This window comes from Emydura macquarii, unplaced genomic scaffold (assembly GCF_026122565.2).
Source record: "Emydura macquarii macquarii isolate MOO-44397 ecotype Brisbane River unplaced genomic scaffold, CSIRO-AGI_Emac_v2 contig_1692, whole genome shotgun sequence".
Lineage (NCBI taxonomy): Eukaryota > Metazoa > Chordata > Testudines > Chelidae > Emydura > Emydura macquarii.
Window position 1 is genome coordinate 743,870 of NW_027131829.1, and position 27,862 is coordinate 771,731.

At 44.6% G+C, this 27,862-nt stretch overlaps 1 protein-coding gene across 3 annotated transcripts in view; it reads right to left on the reverse strand.

Moving 5' to 3' along the window:
- NSF (N-ethylmaleimide sensitive factor, vesicle fusing ATPase) overlaps window positions 1–21,380 on the reverse strand; it is a 170,988-nt gene extending 149,608 nt beyond the window's left edge. For 2 of the 3 annotated variants that reach the window (XM_067556201.1, XM_067556202.1), the window contains exon 1: window positions 21,233–21,380. In XM_067556201.1, coding sequence (XP_067412302.1) covers window positions 21,233–21,244 — 12 coding nt within the window. In that variant the 5' untranslated portion in view covers window positions 21,245–21,380. The remainder of the gene's footprint in view (window positions 1–21,232) is intronic. The other variant, XM_067556200.1, reaches the window with a different exon arrangement.
- Between the last annotated feature and the right edge of the window lie 6,482 nt (window positions 21,381–27,862).

The window sequence follows — 27,862 nt, forward strand, 5'->3', positions numbered from 1 at the left end:
AGCCTGGCTGAAGGGAAACCAGCCAACCTGTGGTGAGAAACACCGAAGTTTGTAAAATTGCTGAAAGTGTTAAGCTTAGTTTAAACAACGAGAGTTCTGGGGCACTTTAAAGACTAACAAATTTAATATTTGCAGTTGTTAGTCTTTAAAGTGCCACAGAACTCTCATTGTTTTTGCTGTATACAGACTAACACGGCTACCCCTCTGGAAGCTTAGTTTAGAATGCGTTTTGCTTTGTTTTCTCTTGATCAAATCGGACGTGCTACCTTTTGACTTATAATCACTTAAAATCCTTCTGTAGTTAATACATTACTTTGTTTTATCTAAACCAGTGCATTTGGTTTGAAGTGTGTGGGAGACTTCGCTGTGGGTAACACGGCTAGTGCATACCAATTTCTTTGTTAAACTGATGAACTATTATGAACTTACAGTGTTCATGGACAGCACGAACATTGTAAGATGGAAGTTCCACAGGTTGCATCTGGGACTGGGGGTACTGACTGGGCCACTCTGTTGTATAATCCAAAGAGTGGCTGGTTAGAACCAATCACTCACAGTTAAGAGCAGCTTGCTTCCTGGTGGCTGTGCATGGACACCCCAGGAGTGGGGGTTCTCACAGCAGAGCAGGATAAGATAGGCTCTAGGAGTGAGGGATTGGGGTGACACAGCAATACACCAGTCCAGATTGCACAAGCGGAACGTCACAGCTCGACAAGAGGTAAAGGGCTTTTGTCGGAATAGCTGGGCAACACAGCGTCAATGTAGACACTGCATCCCCTTACATCGGTGGTGGTGCTGTCACACTTGTGACATTAACAAGAAAGTGGAAGCCAGGGTGGCTGGTTCCCAATCCTGGCTGCGAGTGGGGTGAGAAGCCCAGGCTGCTGCAAGCCACAGCAGCCAGTTCCCGGTCCTGGCTGGGAGTGGGGCGAGGAGCCCAGGCTGCTGGTTCCCGGTCCTGGCTGCAAGGGGCAGCCATATCAATTTCACAGCTCAGCCATATAATTCACAAGGCTGCCCGTGCAAGGAGCAGGTGGAGAAGCTCCCTGACTTCGTGCTGCGGCTCCTAGCCAAGAGCAGAGACCAACAGCCCCAGCTTCTTGCCCTGCTCCCAACCCAGGGCTGCTGGTCTCTGCTCTCCTGGGCCAGAAGTCCAGGAGCTTCTCCACTGGCTCCCTGTGGGGCAGCCTTGTCAATTACACAGCTGAGCCGTGAAATTGACATGGTTGCCCATTCCAACTGAGAGTGAGGAACAGAGAAATTCCCAGGTGGCGGCTCTCGACTGGGACCAGGGAGAGAAGAAGTCCCCACATGACCGCTTTCAGGTGAGAGTGGGAGGGCAGCCCACAGGGAGCCCAGTAGCCTGTGGGTTCCTGGCAGAGAGCTGAGAAACGGGGCATGCCTTGGTATGCAGCCTTGATACAGAATGTTATCCATCTAGAGATGGTCTGTAGAGACCACTTGCCCCTTCATGCAGTCCGCGTATGACATGAACCCATGATGCGAAACATGAAACTGTTTAATCCTGTCTAGATAAAAGGCTAGATATTGCCTGACATCCAGAGCATGGAGAGACTATTCTTCCGGTGAAAAGTGCGGCTTAGGAAAAAACACAGGCTGACAAAGAACGGTATACTGACAATGTTGTTCTCCTACCACAAAATGTAGAAACTTCCTGTGGCTCAGCAAAACGGCCATATGAAAGTGAACATCCTGAAAGTCCTAAGTAGCACACCAGTCATTCTGACACATCACAGGAAAGCTAATTGAGTGACCAGGACACACAGGTTAAGAATAGGTCTCATCCTGCCCTTGGATTTTGTTATCAGGAAGTATCAGGAGTGAAAACCCTGGTGTTCTCATGGAACCGCCTTCACTGCTCCCAACTTCAACAGAGAGCTGACCTGCTCAATGAGCAGTGTCTCGTGAGAGGGACGGGGATGGTGGGTGGGAAGGGGGCGTGGAAAGGAACTGGACTGCATAGCTCGATGTGACCGTGCATTGGACCCCGCTATCTCAGGTAATTGAGTCCCAAGCACCGAAAAGCAGGCCAACCTCCCCCACAAAGAGACAGGGGACGTGGAGGGGACAGAGGAAAGACTGGACCAGTATTCTGGACGAAGGATTCAAAATGGGCACTTCGACTGTGCCACAGGAAAGCATAAGAAATATCCACGGATTCTATCCTTCTTTCTAGGATAGTTCCATGTTCTCTGGGGGTAATGGCTGCGCAAAGGAGTGCTGTGGGCAACATTGCTGCTGCTGCTTCACCCCACAGTGGTGTCTTTGCACAGACTGTGTGTACACTCCAAAACAGTGTTTCTCAATCTTTTAAGTAGCAAGTACCCACTAACTTCTGAAAATTTTAATAAGTACCCCAACACTCAATTTTCCACTCTGGGAGGTAGGACCGGGTAGGAAGCTGGGTTCACTGGGTTTTTCACCACATACCCCCTGCCTGTGTCTCACGTACCCCTGGTTGAGAAACTATGCTCCAAAGAACTCAAGGTAGCTTAGGAATCCTTGAAGGAGTGCGAGGTATCATCCCAGCTTGTCTGAGAACAAGACTTGGCCATCAAAGGGCGAGTCTTCAATGGCTTGCTGGACATCTAGAGTGATCCCAGAGTTTTACTACTAAGGCCATGACCCACAACATCAAACATGGACCATGGGGACATTTTGGCCATCAAATAGCCTTCCACAACAAACACCCGGAACTCCTCAAGCAAGGCCTCGGACAACTGCTCCTCAAATTAAGCCATGGCTGACCGATTGAGGAAATCATGCTTGGCCAGCAAAGCTTATTAATTGGGAATCCTCATCTATAATTGATAAGGTATAAATTCAACTACTTGGAGTCTCTATCTTCTGGGGTAAGATTGAACCTTCCCTACCAGACTCTGTCATTTACCACCATTACTATCAGGGAGGAATTTGGGGATGGCAGGTAATAGAACCCCTCATATCCCTGCATGGGAACAAAGTAGTGCTTTTCCATGCGTCTTGCCACTGGCAATGCAGAGGCTGGTGTACTCCACAGGGCTCTCACCAGCTCGAGTACAGCATCATTGATCGGGGGGAGCTACTATCCTGGGAACAGTGGGCTGTAAAATATTCACCAATTTGTGTGTGTTCTATTGAAGGGACTCCACCTGGATGCCCAGAGATGTGGCTATGTGGTGTAAGAGTTCCTGGTATGCCTTAAAGACCTCCAGGAGAGATGGGGAAGACGAACTAGGCAACATGGTATCATCTGGCGATGAGAACAAAGGTCGGGCTGAACCACAACTGGCTCTCGCTCCCAGGAAGACGTACCCAGGAGGAAGGACTCTGGCGGTTCCACAGGGAGGAAGACCACTGATGCCTGGGCTGATCAAAGCCACCACCATCGACCTGGCGGGTGACTTGGCTTTGATTGAGACGAAGAGTGTCCTGCAGGGGCTGGGCCAGAGACAACTCCAACTCAGAATCAGAGCCCCGGGGTCTTGGCAGCATGGGTGGAGTCACCATAGGAGCCAATACACAGGGAGCCAATAGGCAGTTCAATTCATCTGTTGCCCAGAACAAGGTGTGAATCAGTAACTCTGATGAAGGTGGTAACATTGGTACTGAGCATGCCAGTGCCACAGGCACTGTTGGTCCCACTGGAAACAGCGATACCGGAGCACCCAAAAAAGTGGTGAGTGCTGCCATGACAGCACTTGCAGAGTAGAATGCAGCGGTGCCAAAGAGGGTCCTGGTGTCAACGTTCCCCGCACCAATTCCAGTACCAGCTTCATCTGCACCACAGAAAGCAGAGCATCTGGGTGTGGTGCTGACAGACACGGAGGTTCAATGGCTCACTCCATAGGAGGGGCCACAGGTGGCGCAGTCCTGGGAAAGTCCTGGACCAATAGTGAGGTCAGGACCAAAAAGTAGAGGAGGTCTGCAGCTGCCTGTCTACCGACGACATGGACACAGTCGGTACCAGCATCTCCCTCATCAGTACCGGACTCAACAGAAGTCTGCAGGTCAGAACCAGAGTCAATGGCACGGGGTTTCCGCGCTTCCCACTCGGAAGCAGGGAAGGGTCAGAGGTACCCACCACCATCCTGCATGCCCAAACCATGCCAGTCTGCGCTTTCCCTAAGGGAGGAAAAGGTGTTAACCCATGACCTGGAGCAGTCCAAATAGTCTTACGAGACCTCTTTCGCAGCACCAATGACAGGGAATGGCTCCTCTCTCTCTTCAGTGAGGTGCCTTCCCAGGAATGGGTGGCAGCAGCGCTCTTCGAGCCCAAGATCCAAGCTCTAATCTTCAGCCCAAGGAGGGCCTCGGTACTGGATCAAGCCACCTGGCCTGTTCAAGCAAGTGCTGCTTGAGGTGAAGGTCCCGTGACACATAAGTCCGTTTCTTAAACGATTTACAAATCAAACAGTGCTCTTTCAGATGGGCATAGCCGAGACAAAGCAAGCACCATGTGGGGGGGTCATTGTTGGGGATTGCCCCTCCACATGAAGGACACTTTTTAAACCCCAGTGAGAGCATCACCTGGCAACACTAACTAGCAACTAACACTACCTAACTACTTACTAACACTAGCTGTATACAATAAACTAGGATGAGACGAAATGCGAGGTTGTCAGATCACAGACCCCTGACTCCAGCTATGGGCAGTGAAAAGGAAATGAGGTGGGTCGGGGCAGCTCCACCTCATATAGCTAGGGGAGGGGCCACAACTACGAACTCTGCCCCCTGTGGGTACTGCTAGGCAAAAGGCTCTGGCTCGGGCATGCACACACCTAAGTGGAATACACGTCTGCATCTATTCAAAGAAAAACTCCACGGTCCCTGCCAATCTGACTTGAGAGAAAGTTTCTTCCTGACCCTTGCAGGCAACCTGTTGAAGCCCTACAGCATGAGATTTGATTATAGTTGCCTACAGGAACAGCTCCAAATGTTATGAGCATGTAGAGGGCAATGCAAGTCATTCAAGTCCAGAGGGGACCAATCTTTGTGTCATCTGCAAATTTTACTTGCAAAGATTTTATATCGTTGTCTAGATCACTGATAAAAATATTAACTAGCCTTGGACCAAAAACCAATCCCTGGGGCACCCTGTAAGAAACAGTCCCACTCATCAATTTTGAGATCTATCGGCAAGCTAATTTTTAATCAGTCTAATGGGTTCCCTATTAATTCCATATAACGCCCTAAATAGTTGCTTCTTTTAGTTTATGGAACCCCTTACCTGATCTGCGTCCCCCCAAATGAATTCACAGATATATAGTGTACTATATCCGCCTGGATTGACAATAGATTTACAGACTGCGCCCTTCATTCAGGCAAGCAGATAGAAAGCACCTACTCAAGCTTTTCACCCAAAGGAAAAGCAGCAGCAGGGACTGACCAAATATTCAGAGAAGAAAAGCCATGACTTCCATTTTACTGAATGCTCAATCAGAATTTTGGAAACCTCGATGGAGGTTATATTATGGTTATATTATGGTAATGCCCAAGAGTCCTAGTCATGGACCAGGACCCCATTGTGCCAGGCACTATACAAACAGAACAAAAAGACAGTCCCTATCCCAAGGACACAGCTTTTTCACGCTCTCTAGTTCAGTACTTTCTGGATCTATAATGAAATGCTGCTTTGTCATCATGCTAGAGTTACTACCACTACAAAAAATTTCCCTAAACAAAAAGTGTTGTTAAGGCCGAACTTCAATTGCAAAGATATCACTTTAATGTTAAGGTAATGTTTATAAAAAGTTTATAAAGATATAATGATTAAGAGATGTTTTAGTAAGTTGTTAGTTGTTACAGATTCCAACAGATTGCTTATAACCATCTGTAACACATAAACATGTTACAGACATGAGTAGCAACAGCTCTTAATCCTTCATAATTTCATTATCTATTTATAAACTATATGTAAGAGAATCCTTAATATAAAATGTGACCATTTCACACATAGAAACGCAGTTAAGATCATCCACACAATCCTATCTACAGAATAGGTTGGGAAATCACTCTAAAAGTGAGATGACTACATTTTCAAACCCTATTTCCCAAATATGGGATAAGAGGGAAGGTCCTCTCCTAGATCAGTAACTGGTTAAAAGATAGGAAACAAAGGGTAGGAAAAAATGGTCAGTTTTCACAATGGAGAGAAGTAAATAGTTGTGTCCCCCATGGGTCTGTATCAGGACTAGTACTGTTCAATATATTTATAAATGATCTGGAAAAAGGGGTAAATAGTTCGGTGGCAAAATTTGCAGTTGATACAAAAACTACTCAAGATAGTTAAGTCCAAAGCAGACTGTGAAGCGCTACAAAGGGATCTCACAAAACTGGGTGACTAGGCAAAAAAATGGCAGATGAAATTCAATGTTGATAAATGCAAAGCAATCCACATTGGAAAACATATTCCCAACTATACATATAAAATGATGGGATCTAAATTAGTTGTTACTATTCAAGATAGAGATCTTGGAGTCATTGTGGATAGTTCTCTAAAAACAACCTTTCAATGTGCAGCGGCAGTCCAAAAAAAAAAAAAAGAGCAAACAGAATGTTGAGAATCATTATCTATCCCTTTCCTAATAAGACAGAAAATATCATATTGCCTCAATATAAATCCCTGGTACACCCACATCTTCAATACTGCATACAGATCTGGTTACCCCATCTCATAAAAGATATATTGGAATTGAAAAAGGTACAGAAAAGGGCAACAAAAATGATTAGGGGTATGGCGAAGCTTCCATGAGGAGAGATTAATATAACTGGGACTTTTCAGCTTGGAAGAGAGACAACTAGTGGGGGATATGATAGAGATCTATAAAATCATGACTGGTGTGGAGAAATTAAATAAGGAAGTGTAAACTCCTTCTCATAACACAAGAACTAGGGATCACCAAAGGAAATTAATAGGCAGCAGGTTTAAAATGAACAAAAGGAAGTTAACCTGTGGAATTCCTTGCCAGAGGATGTTGTGAAAGCCAAGACTATAAAGGGGTTCAAAAAAGAACTAGGTAAGTTCATGGAGAATAGGTCCATCAATGGCTATTAACCAGGATGGGAAGGGATTGCTGTTTGCCAGAGACTGGGAATGGGCGATGGGATGATCACTTGATGATAACCTGTTCTATTCATTCTCTCTGAAGCACCTGCATTGGCCACTGTTGGAAGACAGGATCCTGGGCTAGATGGACCATTGGTCTGACCCAGTATGACTGTTCTTATCTTCTTATGTAAACATTGTCCAATTTGTCTCAAAGTTTCCCAAATACCTCTATCCTTGCATAAGATGAAGAAATACAAAATTCCAACTAGATTCATTTTGGCAAAGTTGGGGAGAAGAAGTAAATGAAAAGCCAGTTTGAACCTTAACAAGAGAGAGAAGAGAGTTTTCATAATATCATGTTGTGGCTTTAGAGTCCCAAGAAAAGAAGGCTTACCAAGGATAAGTACACAACAACACTAGCAAGACATACAGAACACATTGCACTAAAGAAAAGCCAATTTTGCTGCATCTGTGGAGGGCATAGGTACAGCCTGTGGCTTGTCCTGTTTATTCCCAAGGTTACAAGTTACTAGTTAAGCACCTTTAACTTACACAGAGCTTTACAAGCATAGATAACATACATTACCTTGTCTTGTTTAGGCAGTAAGCATGTCAGGGCAAGAAAATTGAGTGATACAACAGCTGTGGAGAGGGAAAGACTGGGGATTGTTGAGATGAATAGGGATGGTATAGCCTGAAAAGGGATTTGAAGATTGTAAGGAGGGATTTGATGAATTAGGAAAAGGACCCCGGGCAAAGAAATACTTGGTGACTGTCGCAGGCATATGAGACAGAGCAGAAAATACAATACTGGAAGTGAGAGAAGGTAAAGGGCAGGAGGAGAAGGGGAAATGAGAGGAATGGCGTAGGCACATGCAAAATTATATAAGGCCTTGTAGGAAGGATGAAGCAATTGAATTTAATGTAGAAGATAGGAGGCCAACAGAATGACTAAAAAGCCGAGTTCAGTGACAGAGTTACATGACTGGAGTAGCAGAAGAGTGAGATAAATGTTTCAAATACTGAGAACAAAGTCATAAACAGGAGGAGGAGAGGCAGCAAAAAATTACTTATAAGATCTCCTGCTTCACTCAGGATATGCACAGGGATTTCAGCACTGAGTAAGTAATTATGGAAGTAAGAGGAAGAGCATGGATATGATGGGGGAAAAAAGGAGAGACTGGTCAAAGTTTACAGGCCTGGGGACTGAGGAAAGTGGAGAACATACTGAACCTGAATAATATTTGTGCTTTTTAGCCAACAGACAAGGCCTCAATTTAAAATGATAGACCTTAGCTAATAAACCCAAGGAAATTGTTGAGAATAATTCAGATCTTAAGCTGATCATCTGGAACTTCTCAGAATTAAATGGTGCCATGATGCCTACAAAATGCTAGACAGCTGGTGTGCTGTGACTTCTGCTTGTTACACTAATCTTAATACTCTCACTGTTATCTTGTGCTTCCCGTCTGTCTGTTTCATCCACCTGTTGTCTCACATACATATTGACAGCACGCAAGTGGACTGCTTATAGACTAAGACTGAGGACTTTAGGCACCACTACAATACATACATTAAATATTAACGGGCCTTATGAACACTAACATCTTTGGAGCTCTGCACTGAAAGAATGGAAACCCAGATTCTACCAGAATTAATAGAATTCATGGGATGTGGATTTATGGCAAAAAAAATAGTAAAAATTAAATGGGCTGATGAATCACTGGCACAAGAGTTTAAGTCCAGCTATGTATTCATACTCAAGACCCACAAATTAAAGATGTGCACCTGAAAAATAATTTCATCAGGAATCGTCTGTTCTAAACACAAAATGCAAGATGTCCACAGTGCATCAATCTACCACGAACTGACAGTACATATAGCATAAAAGATGACCTATGCGTCAACTGCATCCTGATGAAACTATTCTCATTACAAACTAACATCAGCAGAACAGCCCAGAGCAAATTCAGCTTTGTGTACACTCTGAGGACAGGGTTTTTTGGGCTTTATTCCAAAAAGGATATTTGGTCCTTTCTGGCCTTATAGTGATCATCCAGTTTGACCTCCCGTGTAACACAGACTATAGAACTTCCCTGAATGAATTCCTGTTCAAACTAGAGCAGATCTTTTAGAAAAACATCCAGTCTTGATTTTAAAAAATTGTCAGTGATGGAGAATCCTCCACCACCCTTGGTAAATTGTTCCAGTGATTAATTACCTCGCTATAAAAAATATGCACCTTATTTCCAGTCTGAATTTGTTTAGCTTCAACTTCTAGCCATTAGATCATGTTACATCTCTGTCTGCTAAACTGAAGAGCCCTCTGTTATATTTCTGTTCCCTATGTAGTCTATGATCCAAGTTACCCCTTAACCTTCTCTTTGAAAAGCTAAATTAAGCTCCTTGAGTCTATCACTATAAGGCATGTTTTCCAAACCTTTAATCATCCTCATGGCTCTTCTCTGAAGCCTCTCCAATTTATGAACAACCTTTGGAATTGTGGACACCAGAACTAGATATGGTATTCCAGTAGTGGTCAGACCAATGCCAAATACAGAGGTAATATAACCCACCATGGACTTAAAAACAACTCTTTTCATTATCTTTTACTGCCACAAACTTCTTTTTGTACCCTTTGGCTTCCCTTATCAAATTTCTACACTTTCTATTTTCTAATTTATATTCATTGTTATCAAAAAAATGTTTTATCTACCTTTCAGTAATTGTTGTTTTTCAAGATATGTTGCACAAGTGCATTCCACTATAGGTGTGTGCATGCCTCGTGCACAGTTGTCAGAGAACTTTTCTCCCCTCAGTTAAACCAGTCGGGGCGGCTCAAGGGCCCTCTGCCATTGTGCACCACTGCATGCAGGTATAAGAGGATGGAGCTGCTCCCAACCCACCACCGGTTCCAATATAGAGGGGAAGGAGGCTATGTCATGGAATGGACATATGTAACACAGCTCAAGCAACAACAGCTATGGAAAAATAGATAATTTTCTTCTTCTAGTGTTCCCACATACCCATTCCATTGAACGTGACTCACAAGCAGATTAACATGGAGGTGGGCTCAGAGTTTACCTGAACAGCAACTGTAAAACCCATCCAAAAATGGGATTGTTCCTAGACTGACAAAGTGACAATGACCAGCAAAAGTGTGAAATGACAACCAATTTGCCACTTTGCAAATGTCTTCAAATAGGTTCTTACGCCAGGAAAACTGCTTGCACTCTAGTTGAATGAGCCAACACCCTAGGAGGTGACATGACATTAGCTAACTGTTAACACAAACGAATGCAAGGGGAAATCCAGAAGGAAATCCTTGGAGTGGAAAACGGATTACCTTTCACCCTGTCTGCAACCACATTGAAGATCCAGTAGAAGGTCAAAGTTCTCCTCACATCCAACAAATGAAATTTCTACTCATCTCTATGCATGTGAGGCTTCAGGGAAAAAGTAGCACATAAATTGTCTGATCAAGATGGAAATTGAAACCACCTTTGTCAGAAGTTTTGGATGAGGTTAACTTTATCCTTATGAAAAACTGTAAAAGGAAGCTCTGAAATGGTCTCATGAGAAAAAGAGGCGGAAAGGGGGATAGAAACTAAGAAAAACTAAAGGGAATATCCCAGACCCACCATGCTTAGGACCCACAGATGTGATATGATGAGAGTCCATGCACAGAGGAAGTAGGATAGATGATTAGAAAAGATATGGATAGGAACAGATGGGCCTGTAGGAAATGTTATGTTGCCCTTGACAAACCCATCAAAATGTGTGTTTAAACTGGGCCACTGTTACACAGGAGAAGGAGATGGTTGCTTCCTGTAATTCCTGCCCCTTTTTCCCAGCAACTCTTTGGACAGAGGTATAAAGCTCTGATGTCTGAGAGACTCCTGGGGCCAGAACTGCTTCCTCTGTAGTCCGTGTACAGATTCCAAGCAACTTCAGTGTTGCCCTGGAATCTTTTAGAGTATGCAGCTTATTATCCGTCTTTTCCAAAAAGAGGGAGGGACCACAAAGAGCAGATCTTGGATGGTCTGTTGTATTTCAGGAGGAAGACCAGAAGACTGCAGCCATGAACATCTCCTCATAGACACACAGACATCATGGATTGAGCTGGTGAGCCTGCTGCATCCAAGCTGTCCTCACCTTCCTCTACCATTAGAGTGACTACTACTTGGAGTCCTCCGTTGCCTATCTTTGAAACTTCATGATGTCTTCCCTCAGACTGAAGTCACAGCAATTTAGAATAGCTTGCTGGTTAGCCATGCTAAGTTGCAGCCCTCCTCGCGAATAAAGTTTACGACCAAACAAGTCCAGTCTGATTCTGTCCCCTTCGGTGTTGACGCTTGGTGTCCCTGCCTCTCCCACACATTAGCTGCTGCCACCCAAAGAGCCTGAGGGCAAGTACCATATGCACTTGTGGAGCTGGTGTAGGAATGGCAATCACCAGCACCAGCTGAAACTTTTCCTGTATCACCATGGATGCTGGTACTGAAAGGTAGAGAAGTCCTTTGGCAGCTGCACATACCTCTGATGATGTCGGTACCAGAACTGGGTCTTTAATTTGGTGTCTCTGTATAACAGCTTCAGGGGACAGCCTTGACAGACCTTGCACAGATTCCAGAGTTGATGAACCCACCTTTTTGAGCACAGGAACACCCTGGGGAATGCTTCCCCTTAAATGAACAACATTTTACGGATTAATCATTGTCCCTTGATGTATGTAAAGATCTAACGTGAGGCTGATTTGCAAACTTAAAGAAAATTGAATCTGCCTACTAATGTCAAAAGGGGGACACTTAATTCAATTTCTATTTCTCTGTAGCAAGAAAACACTGCAGTGCGCTTGTAAAATAAATACATAATCTATATTCCAAGAACCACCTTCAGGATGCTTAGATGCCTCACATGTTCACTATATTAACACAGCTGCTTTGACTTCTATCTGAATTATATTTACTATCTTGGTAAATATAACTACAGCCAAATTAGATAGGAGGGAAATCAGAGAAACGATGTACAGGGCTTCTGGATTATCCTTTTTATAGCACGAGTCCTCAAATGCATTTTTAATCTCCACTGACAAATGGCTTCCTACACTTAACAGCAAGAGTCTAGTGTACAGTAGCCTTCTTTTTATTATGCTACTTTTAATTGTAATTGATACTCTAGTATACCCCTTGCTTTATGAAGACAGGCCTAACATAGAGGCAAACACCCAAAATCTAACACCAGAGCTCCCTTGTGTAAGGAATTTACACAATGCAGTTTGTTGTGTGGGGATATTTTCTAGGTTAATATAAATTTTTATATATTTGACTGGTAGTTATCAATACTGACCCTTATTATCCATCTCATGTCCCACCCCACACAGTTCTACTTCTCTCCCATGCCCCCTGCAGAGTCCCATTCCTCTCCCACTGCCCTGCATACCCCAACGTCTGTTGGTGAGAGAGACAAGCTTTGGATCTTACACAGAGCTCTTATTCATGTCATATTGTTATGTATCGCATTTTAAAGAGAATATGGTAGGGGCAAGGGGGACAGCTGTGATGAGTGGCAGGATTTTGTGAGGGTAGGTAGGGGCAACATGAGGCAATTTTGTCCATGTCTGGAGAGGATGGGGAGAAGTGAATCTTAAAACAGAAGTGGGAGAATTGGAGAGGGATTAGAGAATAGCTACGAGTACGATTATAGGATTAGAAACCATGCCTTATAGCGATAGACTCGCAGAGCTCAACTGTTTAGCTTAATAGACAGTTACGGGGTGACTTGATTACCGTCTATATGTATCTACATGGGGATCAAGTATTTAATGAGGGATCTTCAAGCTAGCAGAAACAGGTACAACACAAATCAATGGCTGGAAGTTGAAGCTAGACAAGTTCAGACTGGAAATAAGGCATACATTTTTTAATGGTGAGAGTAATTAACTACTGGAACAATTTACTAAAGGTCAGTCCATGACTGACAATTTTCAAATCAAGGTTAGACATTTTTCTACAAGATCTGCTCTAGAGATTATTTTGGGGAAATTCTAAGGCCTGTGTCATATAGGGGATCAGAGTAGATGATTACAATGGTCCCTTTTGACCTTAGAATTTATGAGCTGTGGAGTAGGATGCTGCTGTGATTCTTCAAAGCAGAGGGGGTAAGATTCTCTCTTCCAGGGTCCTCCTGACTGAAGCCCACTTATGCTGCTCACCACTCTTGTGCTGGTATATCAAATGGGTGGATTGTCAACAGAGATGAGGAAGGAGTCAAAGAGGGTTCCAGGAAGTATAACAGGGTCTCTGGAGTGGAGTGGGGTACCTCGAGGCTTTGTGCTGAGCCACTGAAGCTTTAAGGGCTCCCTATACCACTGCTTGGTACACTGAGGAGCCAGTTAGTAGGGGAGTACTTCAAGATCCTGTGCCTCAGGTTCCATGTTCCCCAAGACACCAGCCCAGTGACCTCCTAGAGAGGGCAACCTCCTTCCCTCATACATCACCTCCACACAAACACTCAACTCAATCTCTCTGGGCACAAGGCATCTGTGATGAGAGTGATAAAAGACAAGACGTGTACAATGGGCTGAGTTGTGAGGAACAGGTGAGCAGTGGGCTCAGCTTTGGGGGACGGAAGGGGCAGCAGGAGAGGCGGTCCCCTAGCTGTAGTTCTGGTATGACGACTGGCTCAGACCAGAATTTCCCAAGAGTGAACCACAGGAGCTTCTCCAAAGAGATGGTATCTCTGCTAGTGAGGTACCTTCAACGGCACACCTCCCCCCTCAAATCTTCTGCCACAACCAAAGTCTTTACTCAGAACGACATTAATGGAAGGCTTATTCTGTATTCTCCATCCAATTTGCATAAGATAAATATGACTACAGGTGACACTGATGTTTCTCATGCTGCAAGATAATTGCTGTGTTCCTCTTACCTTATGATTTATTACTCCAAACCCTAACATTACCATCAGCTCATTACTGAAGGCACAAAAGTAACTAAAAGAGCAACACAGGGACAGGATGCTCATTGTTTTTGACACTATGTAACACTTACGCAGTATTTTTCATTCTGAAGCATCCAAAATTGTGATATTGTACATCTAAATACAGCACCATTTAGATTTAGCCACCATTGGAAGAGAGGGCAGCAACTAACCTGTGCACATCATACTGCACAATGGTTGGAAGGAATTTTTTTTTTTATAAATAAGGACAGCACAGTAATCTTAAACAAATTACTTCAGGGTCCGTACAGAACAGACAAGACTTCATAATAAGAAATAATAATCCCTTAATGTCTTATCTGAACAATCCTAACAGAAACAATCTGCATCCCAATTTCTCTACTATAGAACAATGAAATTCTGAGTTCGACCCTACCAGGATTTGAACCTGTGATACTACAGGGTCCAGGTATTTCAAACCAAGGACTTAAACCACTAAGTATCTCCTTCCAGCCATTTTCAGATATAGCTTATACATAAATTGGTGCTTCTGTTATCCCCCTATAAAAACCAGGACAAGGGTCCAGAACAAAATTATAGTGCTTGCGATTAAAATAAAATCATCAGTGTTTGTGAAGTAGAATGAACTTTGCTTGGAATAAGCTTTCTGGGATATTCCTTGGGATTTTAAATCAGGAAACTCAAAACAATTGTTACCATTCACAAATCTGAAGTCAAAGTTCTAGAGAGACAGAACTTCAGAGTGTTAAATGAAGTCTTGAATATTGTGTTTTCCATTTTTGGAGCCCTAAGTGGCGATAAGTTTGTTATTCATAGTAGAAATAAGTTACTAATTGCCAATTCTGTACTAAATAGAAGAATCAGCATTACCTTTGTATTTATAGACGAAGATGCTCTTCGTTTGACATAGGAAAGCTTAATTTGCTAATCCTGCGCAGCAGGTTACGCAATAGCATCTAAATCTGGGAGAGATTTTGTTCTTTACACAGAGAATTGGATGCTAAAATCTGATGCTAGGCTTCTTGTACTAGATGAATATTAAACCACTGTACTTGTATTTTATCAGAAAAATTTATATGATCTTTCAAAAGTAAAACTGTTGCTCTTCCTGTGTATTTTAGTCCTACTCCTGTCTCCTTTATCATGACTTTGAAAAGTGAATATCCGTGTATACCTTAAAACCTCAAAACTTAATCCCCCTATTCCCTCACAAACTTTTTATTTCCACTTATATTCCTGATGGCAAGCTATTGAGTCTCCTTAAGTAGACCTGCAACAGTCTTAAGCACAGAGTTGGGCTTCTGTGGCAATTGTGATGTAAGGATACACTGGATGCTGCCTCTCTGCTCTCCTTGCTTGATACTTGTGAACCTGCAGGAAGTTGAAACTGGTTTTCCATCCTGTTGGTGCACAAGAAAGTAACTAGTAAGAACCAGTGTGTTGTGGCCATGTTTTGTTGCAATCACAACACACCTTACAAGAAGCCTGGTTACTTCAAGTGGCTTGCTACAGACCTTGTGTTAAGATCAAAAGAATTATTTTTGGAAGTTTAAAAACATGAAAACACTGTTCTTTCTAAAGCCACCCTTCAGGAACTTTGTTTAGAATCAATAATAACTGGGAGTGGTGACCCCCTTAGGGTTACGAGTTGTAGTTATGTGGGGGTCATGAGCTATGAGCCTCGACCCTGACCAGGCATGTGGCTACGAGGCCGGAGCGCCATCACCATGGAGCTGTGAGCCCCAGCAAAACACGGGATTGTGAGCCTCCCTGCTTCCTCCCGGCGGAGGAACATGGGGAAAAGGAGACAAGCAGAGACACACAGATACTGCTCACCCACCCCCAATGTTCCTCTGCACCCCCCTAGGGGGCTGTGAGGCCAGTATCAGGAGCTGCTGCTCTCTGCCCTCCCCTTACACATTTCTGTGTGAAATGGACTCAGTCAGCCTTGTTGATGGGTTTCTTCCACATAACAATGTTATTGATAATTGACCCAAGGGGAATATCTACATAGCCAGAGCCAGCCTCCCAAACCAGGTCAACAGACCCGGACTAGCAGGGCTCAGCTTGTGCTCTAAAAATAGCTGTACAGATGCACTTTGAAATTGCAATCCGGCTGCTGCTCAGGCTCTGAAGCCTAGGAGGGGTCTGGGCTTCAGAGTCCAAGCGCCAAGCTGAGCTGCAATTTCAAAGCACTGTCTACACCACTATTTTTAGAGTGCTAGCACAAGCCTCACTAGTTTGAGTATCAATATGGGCTGGGAGATTTCCTCACACTTACCAAAATGCTGTGCAGTCATACCCTAATCAGCTTCCCTTTACATACTATGTATGCTATAGACACAGAGCAAGTTTTAACTATTTACAGTAGCTGAAGTGCTCCACTCAAGCTGGATCTGGACTGATGATCATTATACCAATAGGATAATAAGTGATTGACCACTATATCACTAAGAGGTGCCTCTCTCTCCCCTCCCACAAGTCCCCTGTCTTACTTATTTGAATTGTAAACTCTAGGGCAGGGAGAGTCACTTAACATGCATTTGCAGAGTGCTCTGTACAAAGAGGTCCAGATCTCAATAGTGCCTAAAGGACCCCAATCATAATTTAAATAATAATTTACCCCTCTCTCTCTCATTGCAGTGAGGGCGGACAAGTAGATTTTGGGGCCTCAGCTGCAATATTTTCATGATTATTTTGCAAAGCTATCTGAAATGTCATCTTTAAAAAGTTTTAGAATTTGTGATTCAAAGATTTCTGGCTCAAATTTAATTAAAACTTTTTAAAAATAAATATAAAGTTACCATAAAACCCCACATAATGATCAATCGCTAGTGTTATTTACAAAGCAATCCTTGTCATGATTCTGCACAAATGATTAAAACACAATGGGGGGGGAAAAAAAGAGAAAAACGTAATTCCTAATGAATGGGTAATGATATTGTAACAAGTCTATAGCTACCGCTATAGTAACCGCAGGGTTGTCACTACAGCTGCACACTAGAGCCATTAAGAATTTCAAGGCAACTTCACTAACAGAACTGTGGCCCCTCTGATACAAAAGCACAGACCACTACCCACCGGAGCTAAATGAGAATCTCCATCAGCTATTAGCAATATAGGGCCTCTGACTCACTTGAACAGGTTTGATTCTACCCAGCAGGGGCACTATTGTATACAACTAGCCAGTTCTTTACCATGCTATTAGTACTCTAGTTAGGTCAACAAAAATAAGTTTCTATCTGTTGTGCCATGATATTAACTAGAAAGCAACACCATTTTATAATGCTGAATCAAATAACCTTAAACTGCTTCCTTACTTTTAATCTTCCCCACCAATTAAAGCAGTAAAGCTCAAAGAAACAGCATTCAATTTAATTAATCCATCTTTTGCAACAATATTACTTCTCATTTCCCTCATTCGCCAAGATTATCAATTTGTGATCATTTAGTTACAAAGTAAAGAATTGCAAGGTCATACTAAGATTTTATCCTATAATCAAGGGTGCACTTTGTAACAATCTGGAGTATTTATTCATTGCAGGGAACTGTAAGGCTAGTAGTATACCTACTGTATGTGAAGTCCCTCTCGTTTACACAGTAGACTTATTATTTCCAATAAACAGCGCATGGAACAAGACAGAAAATATTGACCAGAGTCAGGAATATCATTAGTGCCAAAGCTATGAGACTCTATATCCACATCTTACCCATAATTTACAGCATCACTGGTTTGACTGAGCCATACCAAACAGCTCCAAGAAGAGACTTTCAAATGCTACCTAGCTGACAACTGTTTCAAATGCATGGTGGGTTTGTTTTACATGAGGTTCTCTGTACGTTCAGATCCCAAAGTTTGTTTTGCTGGTGAATAGATTTTTGAGCCCTGGCCTGCAGACACCAAACAGTTAATGAATTATGAGTTTGACACCTAACCACCTCTCCATCTTAGTATTAAAACAGCAGAAGAACAAGCCAACTAATTTTTCTACAGGTAGTTCTGTCCACTCTCAGATGTTAATGCTAGTTTAGGGATGAGCTCTGTGTGTACAAATGTTACACCAGGCCTCAATGTCCTGGACAATTATGATGTACTCCTGGGTGCAGGGTAGAGCACCAAGATTTTGCTTTTTTCTATCCAAATCATATCTTTCATTTAATTACCAGAACAGTCTTCATTCTCCTGACTAGAGCAGTTTATGAATAGAACATTTTTCCTGCATAGCTTTCAGTAAAATCTGTCATAACTCTAAGCACTTTGGGACATCATTTGTTGACTTTTTTTTAATCGGGATGGGCAATAATTTTCACAGAGGGGCCAGAAGCAGGAAGTTCAGGAAAGCCACTAGCCAAGAAACTAAGCTACCTGATGCTCCAGTTGCCAAGGGCAATTTAGTGAATCTCGGCCAGTCACTTCCCAAACCTCCTGCTTCCGACCACGAGACCGGAAGCAGGAAGTTTGCTGAGAAAGTGCCAGTTGAAGGTAGCTTAAGCAGAGTTTAAATGGGCCTGCTTTCATAGTGGGAGGGCCATGGTCCTCCCAGGCCCACCCATAGCTACTCCACTGCATGGAGGAAGATTAGTTTCCTCAATTGTCGGGAATCATGATGGGCCAGACAGAAACGTTAGACGAGCCAGATCTGGTCCGTGGGCCATATTTTGCCCACCCCTGTTTTAAATGCATTTCTTTACTGCTGCTTCTTAAAACAAGCTAAAAAGGATACAGAATGTAAAGCACTAGCCATTGCATTTAAAACAAGCATAGGAGACAATACCTACAAAGTTGCTTTTACCCCCCCCCAAAAAAAAGGCAGCAACAGCACATACTGCAGACTGATTCCTCCAATTACATACAGGACCTCACCATTTCAGAGGTTCTACAGGTGTCCCGAAATTAAGCAAGAAAGTGCTTCCTGCAGATTCTAACCTGGCAAAGAATCCACAACACTTCCTGTACTTCATCGCTACATCAGGTAAATATGGAAGATGGAAAGAAATGAGATTCTAAAATCCAGCATCATGAGAATGAAAGTTAAACCCTCAGTATGTAACACATGAAGTGTCTGCTTACCAATTGCTCTCTACTCTTAGCTTTATCAAAGCACCAGGAGCTATTCATAATACCTGCACACACAGTCCTGAATAACCACCAGATTTATTTTCCTGTTACAAATACAATCTTATTCAGCAAACTAAAGCATACTACACAGTACTTTTCCATGACATTACTGCACCCAGATCTAGATGCACAAATACACAACTTGGAGAACAATCAGGCTTCAGTCTACAAATTTAAGAGCCAAATTCACATCTAACTTAAGGGATGTAACTCCATGGAAAATGTGCTAATGAAGTTGTGCCTACTCACTCTGAACTCTTGCATATTCCTACATTCTGCTTCAGTACTCTCTTAGATGGGTACCAAGGTGGGTTCAACTACCTACTGTGTGTTCTACTTAATGACCAAACTGTTACGTGTGACATTATAGAAGGGTGACAGCCTTACTATAGTAAAAGTTTGGACCAGATTTCTGTTTAAAGCTTGAATCTAAGTGTTCCAATATCTATATATTTGCTCAGATTGCCTTGAAATTTGGTGTGCCTTCTGGCAGTACAGGGTTCTGTTAGGGATCCAAAATTGGGGGACATTTGACCAAGGGGTTCCCAAAATACAGCATCTGAAAAAAAACAGTTTTTCTTAAAGTTGAGAGATTCTGGCAACCAAATTTTGCTTACAGATAGAGATCACAGGGCCTCAAATCCCTGCACCAGGGTCTGCAGCATTTGAAGGTTATCCTCACAGAGCACATGGCACCCACCACCCCCTTCAGGAAAAATCAAACTAAAACTTACTTTAAAAAAGGTCTTGCTACTCCTGTTTAGCTTGTCAGAAGCCTCTTGCACTGAATGACGAGCTAAAGGATTAAACTGAGCATGTGCAGACCGAAAGGCTATCTATCTGTCTAGCAGAAACCTACCACTTTATCATTGGATTGTGACCTCAAACATTTTATGTTGCGCAACCCCCCACACTCCACTCCTGTCCCCGACTCCCCAGGAGCTGCAGCCAGAGCTGTGGCTGTGATTGGGGCTATGAGCCAGAAGCTGAGGCTGGAGATAGGTCTGTGGTCCAGAGCAGGGCTGGAAGCGAACTGTGGCCAGGGGCTCAGGCTGGGGTCGGAAGCAGAGCCACAGTCAGGTGTGGAGCCACGGCCGGGACAGGCACTAGTGGCTGAACCTGCAGCCACAGCTGGGGGCAAGTCTGGGGCCAGAAGCAGGGCCACAGCTGGAAGCAGAACCACATCCGGGAGCCAAAGCTGGGGTGGGGCTGCAGATGGGCTTGGAGCTAGAGACTGAGGCCAAGGCAGAGCTGGGGGCAGAGCGGGGCTGGGTGGCACTCCCTCACTACCCCTCCCCCACCAAGGGGTATGGCACGGGCCCTGCTGCACCCCCCTAAATGTGCCATGCTAGGGGGCCCGCCCAACAGTTTGGGGCCCTCTGTCATAGAAACTGGCTGCTTCTGAGGGAATATCCCAGCCACCAAATCCTAATCCCAGCTCTAGCCCAGGCAGGACAAACTTCATTGATGCTGCCCTGGCCCCGCTGTGGCACTGCAGCCGGGCTCCTGTATGTGATGCAGCTCGAGAGGGCTTTCCAGCGAGCCCCTCTCTGCGGGAGGCAGAATCCTTCCAGCCGCCTGCCCAGCTCTGCCTCGGGCGTGGGCGACCTGCCCCGGGGCTCGCACGGCGAAACGTGTCACAGGCCGGGCGAAGCCAGGCCAGCCGCCTGCCCAGCGCAGAGCCAGAGCGCCGGCCGCGGCCCGGAGCCGGCAGGACGAGGACAAGGACAAGGCGGGTGCGCGGCGCTGCGCTGCGCTGGCAGGGGTTACTGCGGGATAACGCAACCGCAGGGCAGCGGCGCAGCCTGAACTACCCGCTGCGGGGAGACGCCGGGCCAGGCTGGGCGGAGGGGAAGGGGCCGGAGGGAAACGGCGGCGGCCAGGAGGGAGGGGGGCTCAGGTGACGGGAGGGGACCGGGGTAGTGACGGGGACCGGGCACGAGAACAGGGCGGGGGCGCCGCACCTGTCAGTCCCACTTCCCCACCACCTAGGGACGAGACGGGACGGGACCAGCCCGGGGCGGGGGGAGACCCGGCTCGCGCGGCCATGGGCCGTTGGGGCGCAGGCCCCTCCCGCGCGCTCTCTCTCTCTCACTCACCCGCCCCGCCATGTCGCCGATGCGCCCCCGCCCGATGCCCGCCGCGGCGCCGGGAACCAAACGCCAGCGAGCCCGACTCCGACCAGAGCGTGACGCGGCCGCACATGCGCACTGCGGCCCTGGTGCGCTGCGTCGGGCGGGGCGGAGCGCCGCCTCTGGGGTGAGTCAGCAGCGTCGCGAGGCGCCCGGCAGAGGGCAGGGCTGCGAGCCCGAAGCGCCGTGATGCGAAGTTACCCTGCAATGACGTCAGTCCCGTGATGTGACGTCATCGCGCAACGCCAACCTTCCAGGCAGCGTTCCCAGGGGCAGCTTTGGGCGAGGGTTGCGGGTGGGGGATCTGCGGAGCTCTCCGCCCCGCCCCGCCCCGTCCCGCGCTCAGCGGCAGGCGGCAAAGAAATCCGACCCGGGCCTTAGCGTGTAAAGACCGGCCGGTTTGACACAGCCCCAGGGGCTGGGAAGGAGCCCGCACCGTAAGGCTAGCGGTGCAGCCGCACAGCATGGACTTGTCACCCCGCTACATAGCCAGGGGCTTGGACCCACCGTTCCCGGGCAGCTGGCTCTTCCTTCCATCCGGGCTGCCCTGGCTGCACCGCTATGTGTAGCGTGCTACTGGAATCGAAGCTAGCCCAGTCACATCTAGCCCTGCTGGAAATTACACCTCCCGCTACCTTGTGATGTCACCACACTACAGCATGACATCAGCACATGGACACACTCCGTCACTGTTGTGGAAGAAATAAAGCTTCACTCTGTGTTTAGTTAGTTGAGGCTCGTCAGAGACACTTTTATTAAGTACAAGCAATTGTAGGGAGAGAGAATTTCCTCTGGTCAGTAAAGGGTCTCTGCCACCAGGCAGAAACAGCATGTCTTTATAGCAGTGTTAGGTTACAGAAAACATTCACTTTCTTATCAACCAGGATTACAAACACATACAAAACTGCAATTCAAGCATTTAACACTTTAAAGAGATACATTTCTTAGCACATTCTTGCTTTTTGTTCTGTCCCCTCCCTTACCGATAAGGCATACTTTCCTCTTGACCGAAGTTTAAGGCCTGCACAGTTTACTTCAACATTGTGTGATTTCACCAGGTCTCCATGTTATCGACTATATCCCCATAATCCATCATCATATCACCATGTAAACTTCATCTTCCATTCACAGACCAATGTTATATCAGCAATGAGACATGAGTGCATTGATTGGCAGCCTTCATCTGCAAGAGACAGTGGAAATTGCAACCTATGATGTAGATGGTTTGCAATATCTCATATGACTAAATACTCCAATATGAGAATTGCATCATATTTGGCAGTTATTGCAAATATGCGTGTCTTGATTGGGAGCTGCTTGCTTCCTACAAGCTCTTTTCTCTTCAAGCTGGAGAAGAGAAGCCAGCTCCTGTCATGAACTTTGATGCCCTGGTGGAGACAATGGTGCCACTTGTTACAATCACTTGCCAGGGTTTCCCATCAACCAGGATCAATTCCAAATTCCTTCATATCTCGCTTGCATGTGTCTTTACAATGAAGCTTGAGACGTCCTGTTGTTCCCTCTTATAGCTTCCCAATAGTATATCCTAGGGTATGTGTCCATCTTCCAACCTGCTCAGATGGCCCAACCATCATTTGTTTGAGCAGGGCTGTCACACTTGATACATTCGCCTTTTGAGTTTGAAGAACGTCTGTGTTGGTAACTTTATCTTGCCATACGGCGGAAGCAATGTAAGTTGAAATGTTTCACTTTTCTCCTGATAAGCGTAAGTTGTCCATATTTCCCTGCCACACATGAGAATGCTAAGGACACAAGCTTGGGACACTAGCATTTTGGTCTTGATGGTAAGCTTTGGGTTGTTCTATGCTCTTTTAGTCAGCCTACTAAAGGTGGTAGCAGCCTTTCCAGTGCAAACATTTAGTTCTTCATCCAATGAGAGGTTGGTAGTCACTGTAGAACCTAAATAGCTGAACTTTTGGATGGCTTTTAGCTGGTTTGCATTTAAGGTAATTGTGAATCTTGTGGAACCCCCTGTCCTAACACAACCATTTTCTTAATGCTGATGTTGAGAGCAAATGCCTGACAAGCACTTGAAAGGCGATCCATGAGTTTTTGTAGCAGATCTTCATTGTGGGCTACAAGGGCAGCATCATCAGTGAATAAAAGTTCCCTGATTAGCACCTTTTTTACTTTAGTCTTTGCTTTAAGTCGTGGGAGATTGAAGCGTTTCCCATCTGATCTTGTGTGGGGATATACTCCATCTTTCACATTCTTAAATGCAGAGTTCAGGAGTACTGAGAAGAAGATTCCAAAGAATGTAGGGGCAAGAACATATCCTTGCTTCAATCCACTTTTCAAGACAAAGCTGTCCGAAGTACACCCATCAGACTGGACATTTGCTCTCATGTTGTCATGAAATGAACGTATGAGACTTAACAAGGTTGATGGACATCCTATCCTTTCTAGTATTGCAAATAGACCTGCTCTGCTGACTGTGTCAAATGCTTGGGTTAGGTTCACAAAGACTGTACAATGGTCAGTTTTGTTCTCTGCACTTTTCTTGACGTTGACGCAGAGAAAATACCATGTCTATAGTTGATCCACACTGATTCGGGGTAGGCACGATTCACCAGCTGTTGTAGGCGCACTAAGATGATTCTTGCGAAAGCTTTTCCTGCTACACTTAGTAGCAAGATACACCTGTAGCTGTTACAGTCACCCTTTTCACCTTTGTTTTACAGAATGATGATGTTTGCGTCACACATCTCTTGTGGCACCTCACCCTCTTTCCAGCATTTAAGTAGCAACTGATAGATATATGATAGTAGGTTTTCTTTCCTGCACTTAAGAATTTCCACTGGGATTGCATTATCACAATAATACATCAATACACAACATTGTTACAACACAGTGCAACCTCATTGCATCACCATTCAGCCTCTTCAGACACCTAGTTACCGAACCGTATTATGCCATCAAGGAACATTATCACGCCTTAACACATCACCACACTACTGCAACAGATATCACATCCACCCACATCATCATTGACATCATACTTCATTACTGCTACTGACTGACTACAAATTTTGCAAGTAGGTATCCTGTGCTAAAGCATTCTGTTAGTCTGTCTGCCCCCCTACCCACTTGTGTGTCTGATCCACCTGTTATGTCTTTTAAGCTGTAAGTTCCTTGGGGCAGGGACTATTTACTGTATGTTTGTTTAGTACCTTGCCCAATTGTGCTGTAAGCACGTTGAAGCACCTGGGTTCTGTTGCAATGTAAATTATATTTGCTATGTTAAACAATATGATTAAATATAAGTCATCACCCATAGGTCTTGAACCCAGATCCATAGGGTTCATGGGGGGAAGGGCTATCACACTCAAACCCTTCACCTGCTGCCTTAGAGGGGCAACAGCTACAGCTGGGAATCCTAGCTCTGATAGAAGGCTCCACTTCAGACCCCAAAAGGTGGAATTCAGTGCTCCTGATTGGCCTACTTCCCTTACTTAAGCCAGAAGGAGGAACAGGCAGTTGTCTGTTTAATTGGGCTACACCCTGCTTTGGACTGCTCAGTGCACCAGCTCCTGTCCCCTGACCATTGCTTAGAGGACAGTAAATGTTTTAGATGCCAGTATATGTTATTTGTCAACACATAAGTATTGCCATGTCAAAATATAACCATTTTTAAAAATGTTAAATTATGATGTAATTTCCATTAGTAACACACTCTTACTCTGTTGAAATAAATGACCTTTATTAATAAACATGGAGCCTCCATTGTTAACTATCAGGCAAAAAATAATAGGCCACCTGCACCAATCGATGTACTAAGTGCAAAGGGACAGAGATGGACGTCCCTGGAATGTACAAGTGTTTGCTCTTTTTCTGAACATCATAGTACAGGAGTTTCTTTATTTTCAGAGTTCTCAGGAGTAACCATTGCAGGACAATCAATGATTTCCCTTTCCACATCCTCTGAAGGTGGAACTATACTAACTTGTAAACTACTTGCTTCTTCATGTGGCACAGTAAGCAGGGGTTATCATGCTGTATTCCTTCTTAACGTGGCATACGGCTAAATCTGGCAGTTTATCAACCACTATGGAGGGGTCTGCATTCCACCAGTCAGCTAATTTGTGCTTCCCAGTGAGACCTAGATTTCGGATCAGGACTATCTCCCAGCTGCAGGTCCTGTTCACACACCCAAGTATCCTATCTCCACTTGTTGGCAAGGTTGCTCTTTCTAGCTGCTTGGGCAGCCAGTTTGTAAACTTCCCACAAGTCACATCTAAGACTTCGAATGTACTGGAGATAAGTTTCTTCGTTAGTTCCATCAGAATATATCCCAAAACATAAATCAATTCATAGTCTTGCTTCTCTACCGAACTTCAAAGAATGGCAAAAATCCCATGAACTCATTTTTAGTGCAATTATAAGTGTGCACAAGGTAACTGACATGCTCACTCCATCCAGACTTTTGGGCAAGTTCCCAACATGTTTAGCAAAGTGCAATTGAATCTCTCCAGTTGTGGATCATCCTGAGGGTGATAAGGAGTAGTTCTGGACTTCCATATGTCACGCTGTCTAAATAAGGGGGGCCTTGAGGTTATTCAGGAGCTCTGATTACTCCTTTCTACACCAGTTTTGTGTTGGGGGTGTCATGCTGGGTAGATTTGGGGGGAGGCATTTAACATATGGGTTAACATCAATATGTCAAAATCATAATACTTCATGTGAGATATGCCATGTCAGGTACTGTTAGGAAGGTTATAATATGCTAAGAAAGGTAATAATACTTATGTTCATGTGTGATGTGTGAAATGGAAATTATAGATATATTTGATATATCTGTATTTCAAATGGGGCTGTCTGAGTAACGACTCAGACAGGATGGCTGCAGAACAATAGCCTGCTTAATGGCCTATTAAAACATTCCCAGGTGCAAGGGGCCTGGGGGGGAGCAGCCGGAGATATACCTGGTGAGGGACCAGGACTGACTCATGTGGCTCTGGACTCCATTTTAGTTCCCGTAAAACTCTACAAACCGCATGGCCAGGGCCAGAGGGTATATAAGGCAGAGGCCTTGGGAACCCATTTTATCTTCAGTCACCAGTCTTCAGCCAGGACTCAGCTTCAGGTACCAACTTACCTCTGGATCAGCTCATCTACAACTGAACTGAAGCTGTGAAACAAAGGACTGAGACCCACCCAGAGATTGGGTGCACACCAGAGGAACTATACAAGCCTGCAACTCCACAGTTCTTCTAGAAACCTGATGAATGTGCACTTTTGATCATTTATATGTATCTGATTGCTCTAATGCTTTAACATTTCTATTGTGGTTTATTGCTTTCTTTTTACAATAAACCTTTAGTTTTAGTTACTAAAGAATTGGCTGGCAGCGTGGTATTTTAGGTATGATCCAAACTTATATTGAACTGGTACCGGGGCTGACCCTTTGGGATCAAAGGGAACGTTTTTAGTAAAGAGCATAGTTTAAATAACTGGTCTCTTTACTGGACCTAGTGGCTGACTGGGAGCCAGAGGCTGAAATGCAGAAAAAGGGGGCTGTGTGCATTCGTATACTGGCTTCTGTGGGGATTCAGAAGTGCAGTTTGTGGCTGGTTGGGAAGTCTGGCTTCAGTGCCACCCACCAGGGCTAGGAGAATCTGTTCTCTTTTTGCAGCCTGCCCTGACCTTGGCATTATCAGTTGGCTACCCTGGGCACGGGACGGGTCACACCATATTCCGAGGGTTTTTGTCATGAATTAGTCTGCTTTCAAAATCCTTTCCCTGGTCAGAATGGATATGGTCAGGGAAACCATAATATACAAAAAAATTGTTCTACAAAATTTTAGCCACTGTACTGACTTTTTGGTCTTTTGTGATATATGCTTGGGAATACCTTGTAAAATGGTCAGTAACTATGTGTATACTGGAGTGGGTTTTTGACTCCTCAATACTATTAACTGGTATCCAAAAGTGTGAGAAATTCTGGTACTAGCAAAACAAACTCATCAAATTAGAGTTCTATAGGGGAGAAGGTAAAAAGTTAACTACTTAGAAGTCTCATGGAACTTTTTGGAGTTGGCCAGAAAAGGATCATTGCTCGCCACTAAGGAAAGGAGAAGAAACCCTTTCAACAATAGTCAAAATTAAACTCCAAATTAAGATATTAAAATAAGGAAAATAGAAGGAGAAAAGTTCAATAAGACTTAGAGTTTTGATGGGACAACTAATAAACAAGTTATGTATCTACATACAAGAAAAACAGACGTTTGGACCTAAACATGAGATAATGGAAGACTTTAACTGGCACTGACAAGACAGAAGAGGAAGGTGAAGAGTAGAAAAGCATCAGCCACAGTATGTGATCAATACCACAATGCTTAAAAAAGCGACTGGCAGCAAGTCTTGTCAATACAGCTTTAGGGACTTCCATAGGCCAATTTGTGATGATATATTTGTGTGTAGGCACCCTTTACTAGAGGGGTCTCTGAACGTAATTGGGAGTACAGCAATCCCGCCTTGGAGACTATAACTCCTATGATGCCTTCAAAAACAGTGAGACTTCTTCTGCCTGGGGATGCAGGGAGAGTGTGCGGCGGGCTCCATCTTGCAACGGAGCTG